At 37.0% G+C, this 18,847-nt stretch overlaps 1 protein-coding gene and 1 long non-coding RNA gene across 2 annotated transcripts; both read left to right on the top strand.

Moving 5' to 3' along the window:
- LOC134626989 (protein SSUH2 homolog) lies at positions 1 to 9,494 on the top strand. Its single transcript, XM_063472895.1, has 12 exons — positions 1 to 63; positions 2,343 to 2,423; positions 2,499 to 2,574; positions 2,658 to 2,787; positions 3,572 to 3,632; positions 4,081 to 4,202; positions 4,533 to 4,595; positions 4,683 to 4,759; positions 6,583 to 6,675; positions 8,119 to 8,224; positions 8,492 to 8,599; positions 9,291 to 9,494. Exons 2-12 carry the CDS (start codon positions 2,345 to 2,347, stop codon positions 9,429 to 9,431), a joined length of 1,056 nt encoding a protein of 351 aa, XP_063328965.1. The 5' UTR covers positions 1 to 63; positions 2,343 to 2,344; the 3' UTR covers positions 9,432 to 9,494.
- A 7,571-nt stretch (positions 9,495 to 17,065) lies between these two features.
- On the top strand, positions 17,066 to 18,268 carry LOC134628181 (uncharacterized). Its single transcript, XR_010093954.1, has 3 exons — positions 17,066 to 17,146; positions 17,414 to 17,521; positions 18,213 to 18,268. It is a non-coding gene; the product is annotated as an uncharacterized LOC134628181 (long non-coding RNA).
- The last annotated feature ends 579 nt before the right edge of the window (positions 18,269 to 18,847 follow it).

Below are 18,847 nucleotides of genomic sequence, written 5' to 3' on the forward strand. Positions count from 1 at the left end.
TGCCCACCTCAGCCAACACTTTCAGCAGTGTCCCATTCTATGAAGGCAATGTGTCGGCAGGAGGTAAGAAAAGTCCAATTCCTCACATTAATGTTGTTGCATTAACCTAACCTGCTTTTTTTATAGCTTGTTTTATAACTTGAAGATCTTTATCATTGCTGGACGACAGTTCCTGCCCCCCTCCGCCTATATGAAGCCTGTAGCTTTATGCAGATGTTTGCCTTTTTAACGAGTAGTTTAGACTATGTATGCAATAGTGGTATGTGAAAGAGAAAAGATAGTTGAGAAGTAATCAGTGCTTAAGCTAATCTTAAAACTAGAGAGTGTGTCTGTCGCTCAAAACTCTGCCTCCCATTCTACTTTTAGAAACTTTAAAAACTGTGAATCTCAGGGGTTTTTTTTTTGTCATTTTGTATGATGATTTATGTAGAAGTCCACTTTGTTAGTCTTATTATTATTCTTCAGTGCCTAGTTGTCCTGTTTTGAGTTTCTTATATTCCCTGTTTAGTTCCTTGATTATTTAGTATTTTCCCCTTGTGGCCTCTGTGTCTCTCTTTGTGTGTCTGTGTTTAAATAGGTTGTGTGAGTTCTTGTGTCTTATTTCCTCCTCGTGTTTTATTCTGTTTTCCCCATTCAGTCGTGTTTCTGTGTCTGTCTGCGTCTCTGTGGATGTTCCCATTACTTCCGGTTTTACTTTCTCTTGTCTGTGTGTGCCATGTTTTGTTTTACTTCTCTTACTCTGAAGGTACCTTATCTCATGTGTTATGTTTAGCTTTGCATCCTCTGTCTCGTTGTGTGTAATTAGCCCCAGCTGTGTGTGTGTGTGCGTTTCCTGTTCTCTCGTCATTCCCTGTTAATTTAAGCCCTTTGTTTTCTTCTGTCCAGCGTTGCAATCTCCCTCATCCATGGCTGTGTATTTCCCTGTGTGTATCTTTGTACGATTAGGTTCCAGTATTCCAGTTTAGGTTATATTCTTTGTGTCACCTACACGCCAGCAAATAAGGCTGTGTTTTTTGAGTTTACTTGAGACGTGAGTGTGCGTTTGGGTCCTTTCCTGCCTGCACACAGCGACTTATGACAGAATCAGAAATAAACCTGCAGGTTGCAGTGGAGAACATGTTACAGTTCTGTTCTGATATGTAAATTTATTAACTGTATTTTGCCTTAATTGTGATTTGATGGTGACTTATTTACTTATTACATTTATTTGACTTAAACATGACAGTTAATACAACAACAAAAAAAGGGGGGGAGGTCAAATTTTAATATCAAAAGTAAAATGAGATGCATTACAATATTCTGTCACCATTTTTGGGTGTCAGGTTAACATGCTTGTTTTAATCTTACTGGAATAGCTAACGCTAGCGTGGGCAGAACCTTCTTTCATTCACACCAAAAATTCCTCTGTGCAGGAACGGGCTTGTTCAGCTGCACACATAATGTAAATTTGTATGAACTGAAGTTTATCTAGAAAATTGTCATGTTCCATCTTGTCACTGTTTAACCAGTTTGATGAATGAGTCTTCTGAAGAAAGATAATGTGAAATATGATACCTTTCCTTTTCATTCATGTAACCAAAATGTGTCCTTTACAAGTGAAGTCTTGACTAAAACAAAGTCTGTAAGTTGTAAAAAGCTTTCAAAAAACACATATAGATTTTGTTTATTAAGCAGTTTCTCTTGTATACAAACATGAAGAAAAAAAATCCCATTTGAGGTTAAAATTATGCTAGCTTACTCAAAATATTTGTGGAAAAACGAGATAAGCATTGGAACTAAACTCTTAGGAACATTGGCAAGTTTTGAGTCTTTTAGAAGGGGAAAGTGTCAGGTAAATGTAATCTTAATTTTAGTTTTCTGAGCCATTATTCTGCTGGTATGTCAGTAGGAACTGATATTCCCATAGGTGGATATAATAATTTTTCTAAAATAAATAATTCCAAATAAAAATAAATAGAAAGGGAAAAATATGTGTGAAGATGACAAAAAATTAAGATGTGGCCAAAGTCAACACTGTACTTATAATGTCAAGGTAGCTTCTGTTTTGCCCGCATTCACCGATGCGTGAAAGTGTGTTACACCGTTATCAAATGTCACCTTTTGTAAAAACTAAAAAATAAAAATAAAAATAAAAATTGGACATTTTGTTTGTTTTAGGCCAAGCTTAGTTAAAGCTGGCTTTTGTGTTTTCGACTTTTAGTTCTGCATGTTTGCTGAACGAGGTTCGTGGTATAGGGCCCAAACCTCCTAAGCTGCTCGGTTAGAACTTTAGTTTGAATGAAAATTTTTAAGTTCATCCAAAATATTGGTTTCAATGGTTTGTTTCTTCTTGTTTGTTCCAGCTATGTACCCACCTGTCATGGCGCCCCAAGCCAACATGTTTGGCAATGTCCCAGGCTATGAAGGCACTGTGCCAGGAGGAGGTAAGAAAAGCCCGGTTCACATAATTCCTCATATTAATGCTGTTGCTGGTACTTGAAAATTTGTCATTGATGCAGGAGGTTTCCTGCCCCCTCCCATGCCCTTGGAGCCAGTAGCCCCACCCCAACCCGGCCCTGAAAATCCCGAATGGAGGTACGACATATTACTTGTTTTTCTGCGCTGCTCACCAACCAGTAGAATATTCTGGTTTAACACAGAGTTTATGTGTTTTGTAGCATCCCCTCTCTGTCTGAGGATGCAGCTCGTGAGGCTTTAAAGGAATTTGTGTCATCTCAGTGCTGCTACGGTGACGCTCCAGTCACTCAGGGAGTCATCACCTCCATGGAGCCATTCAACACCTTTAGAGTAATTAAATCTTCCTGTTTTATAATGCTGTCACCATCAGTAATATGATGCCAGTTAAATGAAACCAAATTGGAAATACATTGTATGTTACAAGTTTAAACAAATTGTGTGCAGGATTTAATCTGTTTTCAAAGAGTGATGTTGATAGAGATCTGCATAACTGTCAACTGATATCAGCTACAGTACTTCTACCTACATATTTATGATCACAACTATCTCAGGTTCTACACTTTTAACAGTGAGAGTGAAAATAGTTCTTGTTATTCAATATTTTCAACCCCATTTGTCTCCATCTTATACTTATTTTGACAATAAGATGTTTTTTCTGATTCTACATGTGCATTAATACAACTTGTTCCTGATCCAGAAACAGACTGAAGGCTCATACAGTACCAGGCTGACAGGCAATAGCTGCATGAGCAGTGTTATTACAAAGTCCTTCTAAGTGATGACATCTTGAGCATGCAGAGACAAAATAAAGGCAAAGATGTGATGTCAAAAAAACAGTTTCACATCAGTTTAAAACAAACCTTAACTTGCACATGGCTGACATGTGACCTGAAAACCCTTAAAGTGACATTAAAGTGTGAATAAAATCATAACGCCTGTAACGTGTATCTGACACAACAAATATACTTTTATTTTAACATGTCCAGCTTTTTGCACGTGATGCATAGAAATGTATGTTTCACTTTCACTCTGATGTGAAATATAGAGAAATTAGCACAGTAATGTTATCAGCAAATCAAGTTTCTCTCAGTAAAGTCTGTTTTTTATTCCTTAGTATCGTCTGGAGACATTCACTGAGTCCAGGTCAACTGAGTGGGCCCACAAACCACATGAAGGTAAACGCACATTTTCATTTTGTTAAATCCAAACCTGATGTGGAGCCATTAAAATGGCCATTTTCATTTGTTTCCTTGAGCCACCATGTTCTGTTATTATAGCGCAAGGCTGGATGCTTTTTAATCTGATGGTAGAGTTTGTGTTATTTCACTTTACCAAACCACATTTTTCACTTTGTTCTTGACCACACTCAAAGTTTATGGCCTTGTGAGGGATTAAAAACCATAGTGTGATACTCAGAGCCTATTACGAATCAAACTCCAGAACAACTAATTAATCAATAGTGTTTTACCTGAAAGAGTTCAACCTGGAAACACTTGCTTTTGTTTTCATAATAATGAAATGCCTTTTTTTATTAATCCTTGCGTAAACCTACTGACAATGCAGTAACTTACTATACTAGTAGTTTCTTGGCTGTCATTTTCTGTGATCTCATGTATTTAAAAGGTGAGCCTGCTGACTTTTACGCCCAGCCCGCTCCACGACCATGGGAGGTCCAGGCCACACCCCCCAAACTTTTCAGTGACCACACAGAGAAGATCCGGGTGCCCTACACGTCCTCCGTCAAGGTGGCTGAACAACAAAACCTGTCTGTCAAAGTGCTGGGATACCTGCAGTTTAGTTCTGAGCTTTAAGCTTCAAGATATATATACTTAAAGAATGGGATTCTTGAAATCTGTGAAGATTTGAGTTCCTGAATGAGCTGGTTGCTAACATAGCATGAGGTGTCAGTGCTATAGTCACATGTAGTTTTCACTTTAGCTTGAGCTCTAATTAGAAGTTAAACCATGAACACAAACTGTGTGTGAGGAATCTAAGGAGAACTGCCCATCAGTGTGATTCTGAAAAGTTTTTACCTTTTGCTCATTTTTAACTTTTTTGTGTGTGTTTGTGTTTAGGAATGCCACACGTGCCATGCAGCAGGTACTGAGCAATGCAAGGAGTGCAGTGGAAGTGGAAAAGTAAGGAAACTCTCAATAGTAAATAAAAAGACATGAAAAGTCTGATCAAGGTACAATTAAAACATTTGCTTATTTGTGTCATTGTAGAAAGCTTGCCCGGTGTGTAATGGTGGGGCAAAGTCCGATCCAGCCTGCACTCACTGTAATGGCACAGGCAAAGACAGGTACTGAATGGTCACACAAACTGAAAATAAAGCAGACAAAACACCAGTTTCACAGCTTACATTTTGTATTATCTTCATCTACCTTTTTCTTTTTTATATACATGCAAACTAATAATGATATGTAGAATTAAACAATTGACAATTCAAACAATTGAAATGATTCAGTGTTAATAAATTGGGATCAGACCTCCTATTCTTTCTTTTTTTTTTTCTTTTTTTTTTAATGTTGGCAAACAAATACAAGAATTGTCACCTGAAATTCATACATTTTAGATTCTGATTATTTTGAATTTGTGTTTTCAAATAATTTACTCACTATTAACATTTTAAAGTCAAAACCACAGCTTAATATATTGCATTTTGATTAGATCATATTTGCATGAAAATGTTGGGGTTGTGAACGTGTAGAAAATAATGTCAGTAGGGATCGTTGGCCCCTAGGTGAATTTCTATTAATAAATCTGTTTGGACACCCCTGTACTATACTATGGAGCCTCTACCTCATGTTTTCCCCTTCAGATACAGGTGATCCAATCAAACGCAACAATACAGACAGTTTAAACCCCACTTCCACTTAGAACTATTTGGTGAGCTGTGCGAAGTAGATATCTACTTGTCAGACACAGAAAACAGCCAGCTGGGATGATGACGGACTTTCTCTCTATACAGGGAATGAGGTGACTCTGTTACATGTACTGAGCAGAGCATGAGGACTTTCAGAGTTTGAGGGTTTATAAACTTGTGGGGAAAAAATTGGCTTTATAACGTGTTTGTCAGCATTATGGACTGCAAGTTCTAACGTGAATAATGCACTGAATTACAATCAGTTAACGGCTAAGCTTTTCACTCAGGCATTCGTCTGGTCCTCTCTGTTGACCGATCACAATTGCTATTTATTTAGTAACATCTGAAGCAGACACACACACACAGAGTCATGTCATCAGTACTGACATGGGACAGTGTCAGTGTTTTTCAGCTGGTTTGAGACACCTCTGGGAGGCTTGCAATGCCCTGCAGCATGTTTTCCTGGGCTAATTGTGTGTTTGTCATTTCCTCAGAACCTACCAAAGTCATAACCTTTAGCCTACTTTTTTTCCTGATCAGTTTTTCTCTTTCTTTTCAAGAGTCCACCGAATAAATCACTTTTTTTCTTTTTCTGCATGTCCATTCATTTTTTGCTTAAATCTCTGCTCATGTCCTCAATGATGCTTTCTTTGTAGACTTTCTTTTACTCAAATTAAAAGCAGAAGTAGAAGTGTTCCAAAAGCAAGAAAAGCCTCATTAAACAATTGTTTTTATATATGAATGTTTTATAAAATGAAGGGTTTAACAATTTAAAGATTGAAATAAAATACTGTTGTTGCTATTTGTTGCTTCAGGGACAGTCTTCTATCTGACGCTACAGACTAACCCCACAATAACTGGGATAACCTTTTGTTTAAAAAAAAAAAACCATCTGGCCAATAAATTTGAGCAAAGGAAGAAATCAGTCAAAAAATGTTCAGGAGGATGTGAAATCATAAGTTACTTTTATTTATTTAACAAACATTTAAAAATAATTTGATAATTAAAGTCTTTTATGAGTGTATCCTGGTTGAAGATGAGCAGCAATATTGACAAAATAAGCATACACATATCGACAAAATAAACAAATATCAGATTTTTTAAAGTTAAAAGAAAATCTAGAGAAACGAGAATGGTCAAGACTGAGTCAAACATATTTAAATGATTTTATTCACTTCAATGTGGACAAAGGAAAAATCAGGAAATGGTATGTTTGTAAGTAACCAAAAATAATGAGTCATGTGTCTGTGTGTGTTTAGGTGTACAAAGTGTAATGGTAGTGGGAAAAAGCAATGTGAAACCTGTAAAGGAAAACGTCAACTGCTGACCTACATTGAGCTTAAAGTGGAATGGTGAGTACAAGTACAACAGCAGTTTCAGTGTTCCTATATTTCCTATATGAAAATTGGGTTCTTCAAGTGTGTTTTAGGTGTCATTTGGAAAATTCAAATGGTCCTGGAGGAGGTTGCAGAAGTATATAAAGACACTTAAATTTGAACTCAATGTAACTCCTTTAAAGGATTTAAATTTGTTTCTAAAGCCCTTGAAGCTAATTTTATGCCACATGTCCTGGATACTTGCAGAGTTAATTAAGGATACTTGAGGTTCTGTTTGAGGTCTGTTTGTTTTGACAGATATCCATGAATTATGTAGAGGAAAAATGGTACATGGAGAAGTTTTAAAAGGCTTTGAAAAGTCGACGCAAATTAGTTGGTTCTTCTTTTTTTTCAACCTTAAATATTTTTTGAGGTACTTCCACTGAAATTTTAGAAAACATTAAATATCTTCCACAGACAACTGATGGGGTCCATTCCTTAAGGATAATACACGAGCACTGCACAAGGTTTTAGTTGTACTTAAGGAATAACAAGTTTATGAAAACAAAGCTGTTATCTTTCAGTGACAGAGTTGCTTATACGCTTAAGAGGCCCATATATTTCTGCAGATATCTGACATACAGTATAATCAGATTTTAAAAATCAAATAAGGAAACAAGAGAAGAAATTACACATGGTCATTGTTTTGTTTTTATTATCAGTAAAAGTATGTAGCATGTAAAATATGTGAGGATTAGCATTAAATTTGAAAGCGATATTTGAATGATAATAAAAAAATTCTTGATCAGTGGACACCCCAATATTATTAACAACAGAGATTTATCTAATGTAATTTATGCTGAAACTGAGAAAATTCAGGTTTCATGAACATTCAAAGCACTCTTGCAAATACAGTCACTATGTTTGGGTGGTGCGGTGGCTTGGCTCTGCATCACAGCAAGAAGATCCTGAGTTCAACTCCATAATCTGGTCAGGGCCTTTCTGTGTGGAGTGGAGTGTTCTCTGTGGGTACTCAGGCCTCCTCCCACCGTCCAGAGACATGCAGTTAGTGGGGTTAGGTTAAGTGGTGATTCTAAATTGCCCTTAGGTGTGAACGGTTGTCTGTCTCTCTATGTTACAACTGCAACAGCCTAGCGGCCTGTCCAAGGTGTACCCCACCTCTTCCCCTATGGTAGCTTGAATAGGTCCCAGCAGTCACGCAACCCTGATAAGAATAAGTGGAAGAGAATAAATGGTTTTTTGAGTGATGCTTTGGTGCCCTCTAGTCAATAAAAATCAAAATTACATGCTGCGAGTTTAAACTGAAAACAGTACAAACTTGATTGGTTAAAACTTGAACTGAATAATTAATGTAATGTTGTATTCATCAGGATGTAAAGTGTGTGTTATATTTGTATTATATTTTACATTTGATATAGATAGCATGAATATAGTTCATATCTGTGTGTTTGTGTTTAGGAAAAACCATGTGGAAGATCATCTGGTGGAGCAGAGTTGTGGTCTGAAGAGTGATAAGCTGCGCTCAGTGAAAGGGAAGGAGCTGTTCAAGAGCAGCCAGAACCTGGTAAACACACACACACACACATACCAAAATTTTATACAAAAAAATTACATCTCAGTAGTTTCACACAGTCGTTTGGAATGTTGTATTCTATTTTTGTAATGTTAAAATGTTGAAATAATCTTCATAAATTAAACATAAAGCCACTGCAGGAACTCACCTCAGACAGGTGTAGTTGAGATAAATGTAAAGGAAAGGTTGAGGAGAAGGAAAACACATTGCTGGGGTTAGCTGTGTGAATATTGTGAATTAAACTCTTGCTTCTCTCAGGTCTACCCCCTGCTCGGGTTTCCAAACCCAGCAGTCTCTCAGGCCTCTGAGCGTCTGATCAAAGAACATCAAACTAACTATGGCCAAACCTCCAGGATTCTGCAGCAGGTAGGCCGACACACAGCTCAAGAGAAAAATTAGGAACCATCTTCTCCAGAGTGTGGAAGGAAAGAAAACTGCTATCCTTGTTCCTTCAGGAGTTAATTCTAGTTGAAATATAATTGATTAAAGCTGAAATTCCATTGTTTTTAGTTGAAGCAGCAAGGAAAATGTGCAAAGTTTACTTTAGACTTCTGTTTTGAGTCTATAGGCTATAGTGTAGTCTCCCCAAGTGGCCAGCCTGTGCTGGTGTGCCTGTGTTACTCTGCAATTTATTACTTTGCTCTGCAAAGTATTTAACTTAACTGATTCCTCAGTTAGTCAATGGAAAAATCAATAGACTGTTTAATTATTAAAGTAATCGACTGCTACAGAAGCTCGAGAGATAAGGTGTCCTATAAACATAACTAAAGCCATCTTGAATGATTTGATGGTGGTTGAAGAGTTAGCTGTTATATAAACACTAAAAAGGGATTATCTTTTGGGAGGTTTGTTAAAGAAAAGGACAAAGGTTTGAAGCTGGTCAATTGAAGATTAACACAAATCTGAAATGTGGCTAAGAAAAGTGTTCATTACTAGATTTCCTTTACTCCTGCTTTCAGTCAATGCTAAGCTAAAGTATTCTGACTCAAGCTGATGCGCTCTGATACTGTTGAAGGTTTTCCTTTAATATGAATCCCTCGATTTCTCTCTCTTTCAGAGGCAGACGGTCGAGCTGATCCCCATCACTCAGGTGAACTACAAGTGGAAAGACAAGAGCTACGTCTACTATGTGTACGGCAACGAGCGCAAAGTCAGTGCTGACGACTACCCAGAGACCTGCTGCTGCGTCATCCTGTAGACTTACAAATACACACAGCTCAAAGCAATTAAACATGTACTCATTCTTCTCTTTTTTTTAACATCAGTCTTCCTTTTTCCATATATAATTATTTCATTTATTAGGGTAAGAAAAGCAAACCATACCTGTGTTAAAAATAATAGAATGTAATGTTCTGTTCAGCATTTTATTAAAATAAAAAAATAAACATAAAAACACTATACTGACAGTTAAAGTTGGTGCTGGTAGTGTCACATTTACTGTAATTGATGGAAACATGAATTCTGCTCTCTACCATAAAATTCAGAAGCAGAATGTCCAGCCATCACTTTACGTTGTGAAGCTCAAGCACACTTGGCTTATGCAGCAGGACAATGTCTGAAATACGACAGAGTCCACCTCTGAATAGTAAAAAAAAAAAAAATAGATAAAGAACAAAAAGTGAATGTTTTAGAGTGACCTAAGAAAAGTTTGGACTTATATCAGATTGCGATTTTTGCCGTTCATGCTCAAAAACCCTCCAGTGTGGCTGAATTTAAACAATTCTACAAATAAGAGCGGGCTATTATTCTTCCACAGCGATATGAAAGAGTCATGGCCAGTTATCACAAATGTCTGATTGCAGTTTTTGCTGCCAAGGGTGGCACGACCTCTTATTAAGTTCAGGTTTAGCGGCAACTGCTTTTTACCCCTTAAGCATAGAAGGCTGATGGGGTATCGTTGTCACCCCACCAGGCAGGCATATGGTCGGGTGGTGTGGACACCCAAGTTTGTGAATGCAATAACTCAAGAACAAGGCACTGTAATATCTTGAAAATCGCAATTCTTCATTAATCCCTGAGGAAGTTATATAAACACCTGCATCACCAGGAATTGAACCCAGGACGCAAGAGTGGTAACCTTGTATTATGCCACTACACAAGCAAAATAAGCTCGGCCTGACACCATACCATGCATCTACTAGGAAACTGAGGGTTAGCACTGGCGGCTGCCAGTATTTTTCATGTAGTATCAGGTAGGTTTGGTTAATGTTTTTCCTTTGATAAATAAAATCATCAATTAAAAAGTGTATTTTGTGATTTGTCTTTGTGTAGAATTAGAATTTGTTTGATTTGAAACATTAAAGTATGACATATATGTTAAGAAGTAAGATATCAGGAAGGGGGCTAATACTTTTTCACAACACTGTAAGTGGTCAAGCTAAAGGAATAATTGTGATATTTAACATCTTATAATCCTTTATTTAGAGCTACTGTATCCATACAACCCAGTCTCATAGGAAAACATACAACAGACACACCCGTCCACTACATCCATTTGACACTTTGCTTCTCCAAAAAGTGAAACAGACAGGCATGTAGAAGTTGCATCACCAGCTGGGGTAGACAATATATTAAAGCCACCAAGTCAGTAGTGAACAAAAAACATATGATGTACATTACAGTATCCTTAATCACCAGAAATGATTAAGCAGGGCAGATAATAATATATATTTATATATGTAAATAGGTTCATAATGTCTGTTTAAACACTTTCCTGTGATTATTTTCATGTTGGCTTGAAATAAAATATCTCCCTCCGCTGTTACTGCAACTTGATATTTGCAAGTTCTGCATGTGTGTCCTTGTCATACTTTAGAGATATCAGATGAAGATGATTCAAATTTTTTGCAGGGACTTAAGGACATTTTTTTTTATAAAATAGAGAATTAATATGTATATATATATTATAATATGTTCCTTTCATGCGATATTTATAGCAAATGGCTGTAAAAACACTGCAGCACTTTGTGAAGGTTGGCTACGTTTGGGCTGGGTTTATTTGTTTTCACATTTACAATAACATGAAATGTTTACTGTTGGTGAATTTTGTAATATAATGATGTTGCCAATCAAACTACTAGCCTATAGTTACCAATTGCTGTACATTACCTTACTGCCCACTTAATTCAACTTCCTGTGGAAGGTTTTTGCTATGCTCTGAAGGCAAAAACCAGCTTCATGTGCCTCTAACTAAAGGTGTTTCTGTGTTACCAAAGAGTTTACTCCAAACATGTGCCAGTATGTGCCACTATAGCTTCTTCAGTATTACAAGAAAACATCATATTTCATATCATAACTTTCAAAAACAATGGCGTGCTGCTTTCTGTATGTGTGCCTTCAACTTTAAACAATGTGTGATTAAATGTTTCGTTTAGAAAAAAATCTGACTAATCACAGTTGAAAGGTGAAATAAAAACATGAGATGATGGCATTAGCCTGTGGGTTAACCTCTTAAAATGTTGCCTTATGTGTTCCATTTAATATACTATCTACAGTTCTGTTCTCTTTTGCTGCTTATGTGATTCTGACATGAAAAAATGTGGAACATATATAAAGTGCTTGGTTTAGGATCATAGAACAGTAAAATGTTTTGCCAGCAGAAAAACAGAATCAAATAATAAAGCTTTGTCTTTGAAACTATATTTATTACTGATGCTCATCAGGGAAAGACAAAAACACTATGTTGCCAAAAGTATACGCTCGTCTATGGAAGAAATATAGTGTCATCAGAATCCAACTATTTTTAGACATTGAATTTATAACACTGAATTTTTATCCTCCAAATTTCCCTGCAAAAAATATTCACCTGCAAAAATTCGCCTGCAAAAAATTCACCTGCAAAAATTCACCTGCAAAAAATTCAACTGCAAAAATTCACCTGCAAAAAATTCACCTGCAAAAATTCACCTGCAAAAAATTCACCTGCAAAAATTCACCTGCAAAAATTCAACTGCAAAAATTCACCTGCAAAAGTGATGACCTTAAATGACCCAAGCCAGAGCAATCAGCACTAGATCGAGTCGAGCGGCTCTCAGCCAATTAAATTACGCTGTTTGATCACATGACACGTTAGCCAGCAGTGTGTCTCCTAGAAGAGAGCTGTTTAGAGGTGAGGGATTAAGGCTGTATCCCAATTCAGGGGCTGTATCCCAATTCAGGGTCTGCAGCCTTAAAGTACGCAGCCTCAACGATCCTCAAGGGCCGCGTACTCAAAGACCGCTAAGGCCGGAAGTGCGAGGCTCGTGAAATGGGACGGTCTAGCCTCCGTCGCGCTGCCCAGGTTGCCTAGCAACCATAACACCAACCGCTGGAAACGTTTCATACAGCTTTGTTTGACAGAAATGAAGGAGAACATATTTTGTTCGTGTGTTTGTTTCTACACGAGCTTTGTGTGATTTAATAAGTATCTGAGGCTGAGACCGCAGGACTGTAAAACATGATTGTTGGCCTTCATATCTGTACTGAACAGTCATTTAAGATTAGCTAGTAAATAACAATTAGCCAATGTTGTTCATGAGACTAAAGTCAGTGTAAATATGATATGGCCAATATTATAGTTATTATATTAATCATTATAAGTTATTACAGCAGTGAGTTTGAACTCTCAAATCAAATCACTTCTATTGTCACATCACATGTGCAGGTACACTGGTACAGCACATGTGAGTGAAATTCATGTGAGTGAACTCTGTGTCTAACACTGAGCTTCAGTAAAGATTCAAGTTCCAGTTATTTATAAGTCCTATCACCTTAAATCTTCACTCAAAGACAAATATGTTTGATAGTGTATATGTATTATATATAAGAGACAAATGTTGTTCGTTTGATATGTTGGCATTACTAAATTTGGCTCAATGCTCACATATATGTGTAAAAAGAAAATGTACGAGCTGTGATAACTGTTGCTGATAGAATGAAGAGTAGACTGATATATGAAATATTCCTTTATTGGGTGAGAAAATCAGACCATGTCATAACTGCTTTAAGTCATACAGAATAGATATCAGAGCCTTAAACAGGCTGACTTCTGCTAAATGGGTCAAACTGGGCAGAAAGTATACAAACACATAACATCCTTATAGAATATGATGTAACACTATAGATCAACTTACCTCTGAGTATATAAAGCATATAAACAATTACAGCAATATGATGCAACAAACACAGCAGTGCTACTAATCCAAAATACTCAAAGCTTCATAGAACTGAAACAAACATTTATTTTTAGCTCCATTCTGCTGCTGATACATACTTTAGGTTTCTGAACATTAAACTTGTTGCTGCCTTTCATAGTGTGTAACTTGAAGGCCCTGAGTACTTTCTCCCACACTGAAAACACTGGAATGATAACATTATTTGAACATTACCTAATAAGACTGATTCAGGACAGACAATTAGTTATTTTAAACTTTTCTAGCAGTCCTTCACAAACAGGGAACAGTCTGTCTATTCTCTCCATCTGTCAGCTGCTGCTGGCTCTTCCTCCTCCTCTTCCTCACACACTGCTGAGTGTGTCCTGGTGGATCATCAGGGGTGCAAAGCCTCACAGATGATGTGCAGCAGTGGGTCCCTCAGTCTGTCCTCACTCTGGACACTTGCAGTCGTCACACATGGAAATCAAATGTGTGATAAGCTGCAGGATTCAAACACAAGTGTAACTTATAAATACATGTTCATACTTTTATTCCACAATCAGAGAGAAAGAAACAGAGAGAGTGCAGGACAGACAGACAGGTGACAGTCTCAGGTGTATACACTGCTACAAAACAGCACAAGAGAAGGAGGATTTAGTGTTTGTGTTATTACGAGTGCTAAACAAGAAGAGTTCCAGATGGTCCAGGGGTTGTGAACGTGTAGAAAATAATGTCAGTAGGGATCGTTGGCCCCTAGGTGAATTTCTATTAATAAATCTGTTTGGACACCCCTGTACTATACTATGGAGCCTCTACCTCATGTTTTCCCCTTCAGATACAGGTGATCCAATCAAACGCAACAATACAGACAGTTTAAACCCCACTTCCACTTAGAACTATTTGGTGAGCTGTGCGAAGTAGATATCTACTTGTCAGACACAGAAAACAGCCAGCTGGGATGATGACGGACTTTCTCTCTATACAGGGAATGAGGTGACTCTGTTACATGTACTGAGCAGAGCATGAGGACTTTCAGAGTTTGAGGGTTTATAAACTTGTGGGGAAAAAATTGGCTTTATAACGTGTTTGTCAGCATTATGGACTGCAAGTTCTAACGTGAATAATGCACTGAATTACAATCAGTTAACGGCTAAGCTTTTCACTCAGGCATTCGTCTGGTCCTCTCTGTTGACCGATCACAATTGCTATTTATTTAGTAACATCTGAAGCAGACACACACACACAGAGTCATGTCATCAGTACTGACATGGGACAGTGTCAGTGTTTTTCAGCTGGTTTGAGACACCTCTGGGAGGCTTGCAATGCCCTGCAGCATGTTTTCCTGGGCTAATTGTGTGTTTGTCATTTCCTCAGAACCTACCAAAGTCATAACCTTTAGCCTACTTTTTTTCCTGATCAGTTTTTCTCTTTCTTTTCAAGAGTCCACCGAATAAATCACTTTTTTTCTTTTTCTGCATGTCCATTCATTTTTTGCTTAAATCTCTGCTCATGTCCTCAATGATGCTTTCTTTGTAGACTTTCTTTTACTCAAATTAAAAGCAGAAGTAGAAGTGTTCCAAAAGCAAGAAAAGCCTCATTAAACAATTGTTTTTATATATGAATGTTTTATAAAATGAAGGGTTTAACAATTTAAAGATTGAAATAAAATACTGTTGTTGCTATTTGTTGCTTCAGGGACAGTCTTCTATCTGACGCTACAGACTAACCCCACAATAACTGGGATAACCTTTTGTTTAAAAAAAAAAAACCATCTGGCCAATAAATTTGAGCAAAGGAAGAAATCAGTCAAAAAATGTTCAGGAGGATGTGAAATCATAAGTTACTTTTATTTATTTAACAAACATTTAAAAATAATTTGATAATTAAAGTCTTTTATGAGTGTATCCTGGTTGAAGATGAGCAGCAATATTGACAAAATAAGCATACACATATCGACAAAATAAACAAATATCAGATTTTTTAAAGTTAAAAGAAAATCTAGAGAAACGAGAATGGTCAAGACTGAGTCAAACATATTTAAATGATTTTATTCACTTCAATGTGGACAAAGGAAAAATCAGGAAATGGTATGTTTGTAAGTAACCAAAAATAATGAGTCATGTGTCTGTGTGTGTTTAGGTGTACAAAGTGTAATGGTAGTGGGAAAAAGCAATGTGAAACCTGTAAAGGAAAACGTCAACTGCTGACCTACATTGAGCTTAAAGTGGAATGGTGAGTACAAGTACAACAGCAGTTTCAGTGTTCCTATATTTCCTATATGAAAATTGGGTTCTTCAAGTGTGTTTTAGGTGTCATTTGGAAAATTCAAATGGTCCTGGAGGAGGTTGCAGAAGTATATAAAGACACTTAAATTTGAACTCAATGTAACTCCTTTAAAGGATTTAAATTTGTTTCTAAAGCCCTTGAAGCTAATTTTATGCCACATGTCCTGGATACTTGCAGAGTTAATTAAGGATACTTGAGGTTCTGTTTGAGGTCTGTTTGTTTTGACAGATATCCATGAATTATGTAGAGGAAAAATGGTACATGGAGAAGTTTTAAAAGGCTTTGAAAAGTCGACGCAAATTAGTTGGTTCTTCTTTTTTTTCAACCTTAAATATTTTTTGAGGTACTTCCACTGAAATTTTAGAAAACATTAAATATCTTCCACAGACAACTGATGGGGTCCATTCCTTAAGGATAATACACGAGCACTGCACAAGGTTTTAGTTGTACTTAAGGAATAACAAGTTTATGAAAACAAAGCTGTTATCTTTCAGTGACAGAGTTGCTTATACGCTTAAGAGGCCCATATATTTCTGCAGATATCTGACATACAGTATAATCAGATTTTAAAAATCAAATAAGGAAACAAGAGAAGAAATTACACATGGTCATTGTTTTGTTTTTATTATCAGTAAAAGTATGTAGCATGTAAAATATGTGAGGATTAGCATTAAATTTGAAAGCGATATTTGAATGATAATAAAAAAATTCTTGATCAGTGGACACCCCAATATTATTAACAACAGAGATTTATCTAATGTAATTTATGCTGAAACTGAGAAAATTCAGGTTTCATGAACATTCAAAGCACTCTTGCAAATACAGTCACTATGTTTGGGTGGTGCGGTGGCTTGGCTCTGCATCACAGCAAGAAGATCCTGAGTTCAACTCCATAATCTGGTCAGGGCCTTTCTGTGTGGAGTGGAGTGTTCTCTGTGGGTACTCAGGCCTCCTCCCACCGTCCAGAGACATGCAGTTAGTGGGGTTAGGTTAAGTGGTGATTCTAAATTGCCCTTAGGTGTGAACGGTTGTCTGTCTCTCTATGTTACAACTGCAACAGCCTAGCGGCCTGTCCAAGGTGTACCCCACCTCTTCCCCTATGGTAGCTTGAATAGGTCCCAGCAGTCACGCAACCCTGATAAGAATAAGTGGAAGAGAATAAATGGTTTTTTGAGTGATGCTTTGGTGCCCTCTAGTCAATAAAAATCAAAATTACATGCTGCGAGTTTAAACTGAAAACAGTACAAACTTGATTGGTTAAAACTTGAACTGAATAATTAATGTAATGTTGTATTCATCAGGATGTAAAGTGTGTGTTATATTTGTATTATATTTTACATTTGATATAGATAGCATGAATATAGTTCATATCTGTGTGTTTGTGTTTAGGAAAAACCATGTGGAAGATCATCTGGTGGAGCAGAGTTGTGGTCTGAAGAGTGATAAGCTGCGCTCAGTGAAAGGGAAGGAGCTGTTCAAGAGCAGCCAGAACCTGGTAAACACACACACACACACATACCAAAATTTTATACAAAAAAATTACATCTCAGTAGTTTCACACAGTCGTTTGGAATGTTGTATTCTATTTTTGTAATGTTAAAATGTTGAAATAATCTTCATAAATTAAACATAAAGCCACTGCAGGAACTCACCTCAGACAGGTGTAGTTGAGATAAATGTAAAGGAAAGGTTGAGGAGAAGGAAAACACATTGCTGGGGTTAGCTGTGTGAATATTGTGAATTAAACTCTTGCTTCTCTCAGGTCTACCCCCTGCTCGGGTTTCCAAACCCAGCAGTCTCTCAGGCCTCTGAGCGTCTGATCAAAGAACATCAAACTAACTATGGCCAAACCTCCAGGATTCTGCAGCAGGTAGGCCGACACACAGCTCAAGAGAAAAATTAGGAACCATCTTCTCCAGAGTGTGGAAGGAAAGAAAACTGCTATCCTTGTTCCTTCAGGAGTTAATTCTAGTTGAAATATAATTGATTAAAGCTGAAATTCCATTGTTTTTAGTTGAAGCAGCAAGGAAAATGTGCAAAGTTTACTTTAGACTTCTGTTTTGAGTCTATAGGCTATAGTGTAGTCTCCCCAAGTGGCCAGCCTGTGCTGGTGTGCCTGTGTTACTCTGCAATTTATTACTTTGCTCTGCAAAGTATTTAACTTAACTGATTCCTCAGTTAGTCAATGGAAAAATCAATAGACTGTTTAATTATTAAAGTAATCGACTGCTACAGAAGCTCGAGAGATAAGGTGTCCTATAAACATAACTAAAGCCATCTTGAATGATTTGATGGTGGTTGAAGAGTTAGCTGTTATATAAACACTAAAAAGGGATTATCTTTTGGGAGGTTTGTTAAAGAAAAGGACAAAGGTTTGAAGCTGGTCAATTGAAGATTAACACAAATCTGAAATGTGGCTAAGAAAAGTGTTCATTACTAGATTTCCTTTACTCCTGCTTTCAGTCAATGCTAAGCTAAAGTATTCTGACTCAAGCTGATGCGCTCTGATACTGTTGAAGGTTTTCCTTTAATATGAATCCCTCGATTTCTCTCTCTTTCAGAGGCAGACGGTCGAGCTGATCCCCATCACTCAGGTGAACTACAAGTGGAAAGACAAGAGCTACGTCTACTACGTGTACGGCAACGAGCGCAAAGTCAGTGCTGACGACTACCCAGAGACCTGCTGCTGCGTCATCCTGTAGACTTACAAATACACACAGCTCAAAGCAATTAAACATGTACTCATTCTTCTCTTTTTTTTAACATCAGTCTTCCTTTTTCCATATATAATTATTTCATTTATTAGGGTAAGAAAAGCAAACCATACCTGTGTTAAAAATAATAGAATGTAATGTTCTGTTCAGCATTTTATTAAAATAAAAAAATAAACATAAAAACACTATACTGACAGTTAAAGTTGGTGCTGGTAGTGTCACATTTACTGTAATTGATGGAAACATGAATTCTGCTCTCTACCATAAAATTCAGAAGCAGAATGTCCAGCCATCACTTTACGTTGTGAAGCTCAAGCACACTTGGCTTATGCAGCAGGACAATGTCTGAAATACGACAGAGTCCACCTCTGAATAGTAAAAAAAAAAAAAAATAGATAAAGAACAAAAAGTGAATGTTTTAGAGTGACCTAAGAAAAGTTTGGACTTATATCAGATTGCGATTTTTGCCGTTCATGCTCAAA

The sequence above is a fragment of the Pelmatolapia mariae genome, linkage group LG5, assembly GCF_036321145.2.
Source record: "Pelmatolapia mariae isolate MD_Pm_ZW linkage group LG5, Pm_UMD_F_2, whole genome shotgun sequence".
In the NCBI taxonomy this organism is placed as follows: domain Eukaryota; kingdom Metazoa; phylum Chordata; class Actinopteri; order Cichliformes; family Cichlidae; genus Pelmatolapia; species Pelmatolapia mariae.

Bases quoted from the DNA above. Each gene is read 5' to 3' on its own strand.
- LOC134626989 (XM_063472895.1), top strand. From the start codon at position 2,345: ATGTACCCACCTGTCATGGCGCCCCAAGCCAACATGTTTGGCAATGTC. The intron at 2,788-3,571 runs GTAATTAAATCT...TTTATTCCTTAG, and splicing joins AGCCATTCAACACCTTTAGA to TATCGTCTGGAGACATTCAC. The intron at 8,225-8,491 runs GTAAACACACAC...TGCTTCTCTCAG, and splicing joins TCAAGAGCAGCCAGAACCTG to GTCTACCCCCTGCTCGGGTT.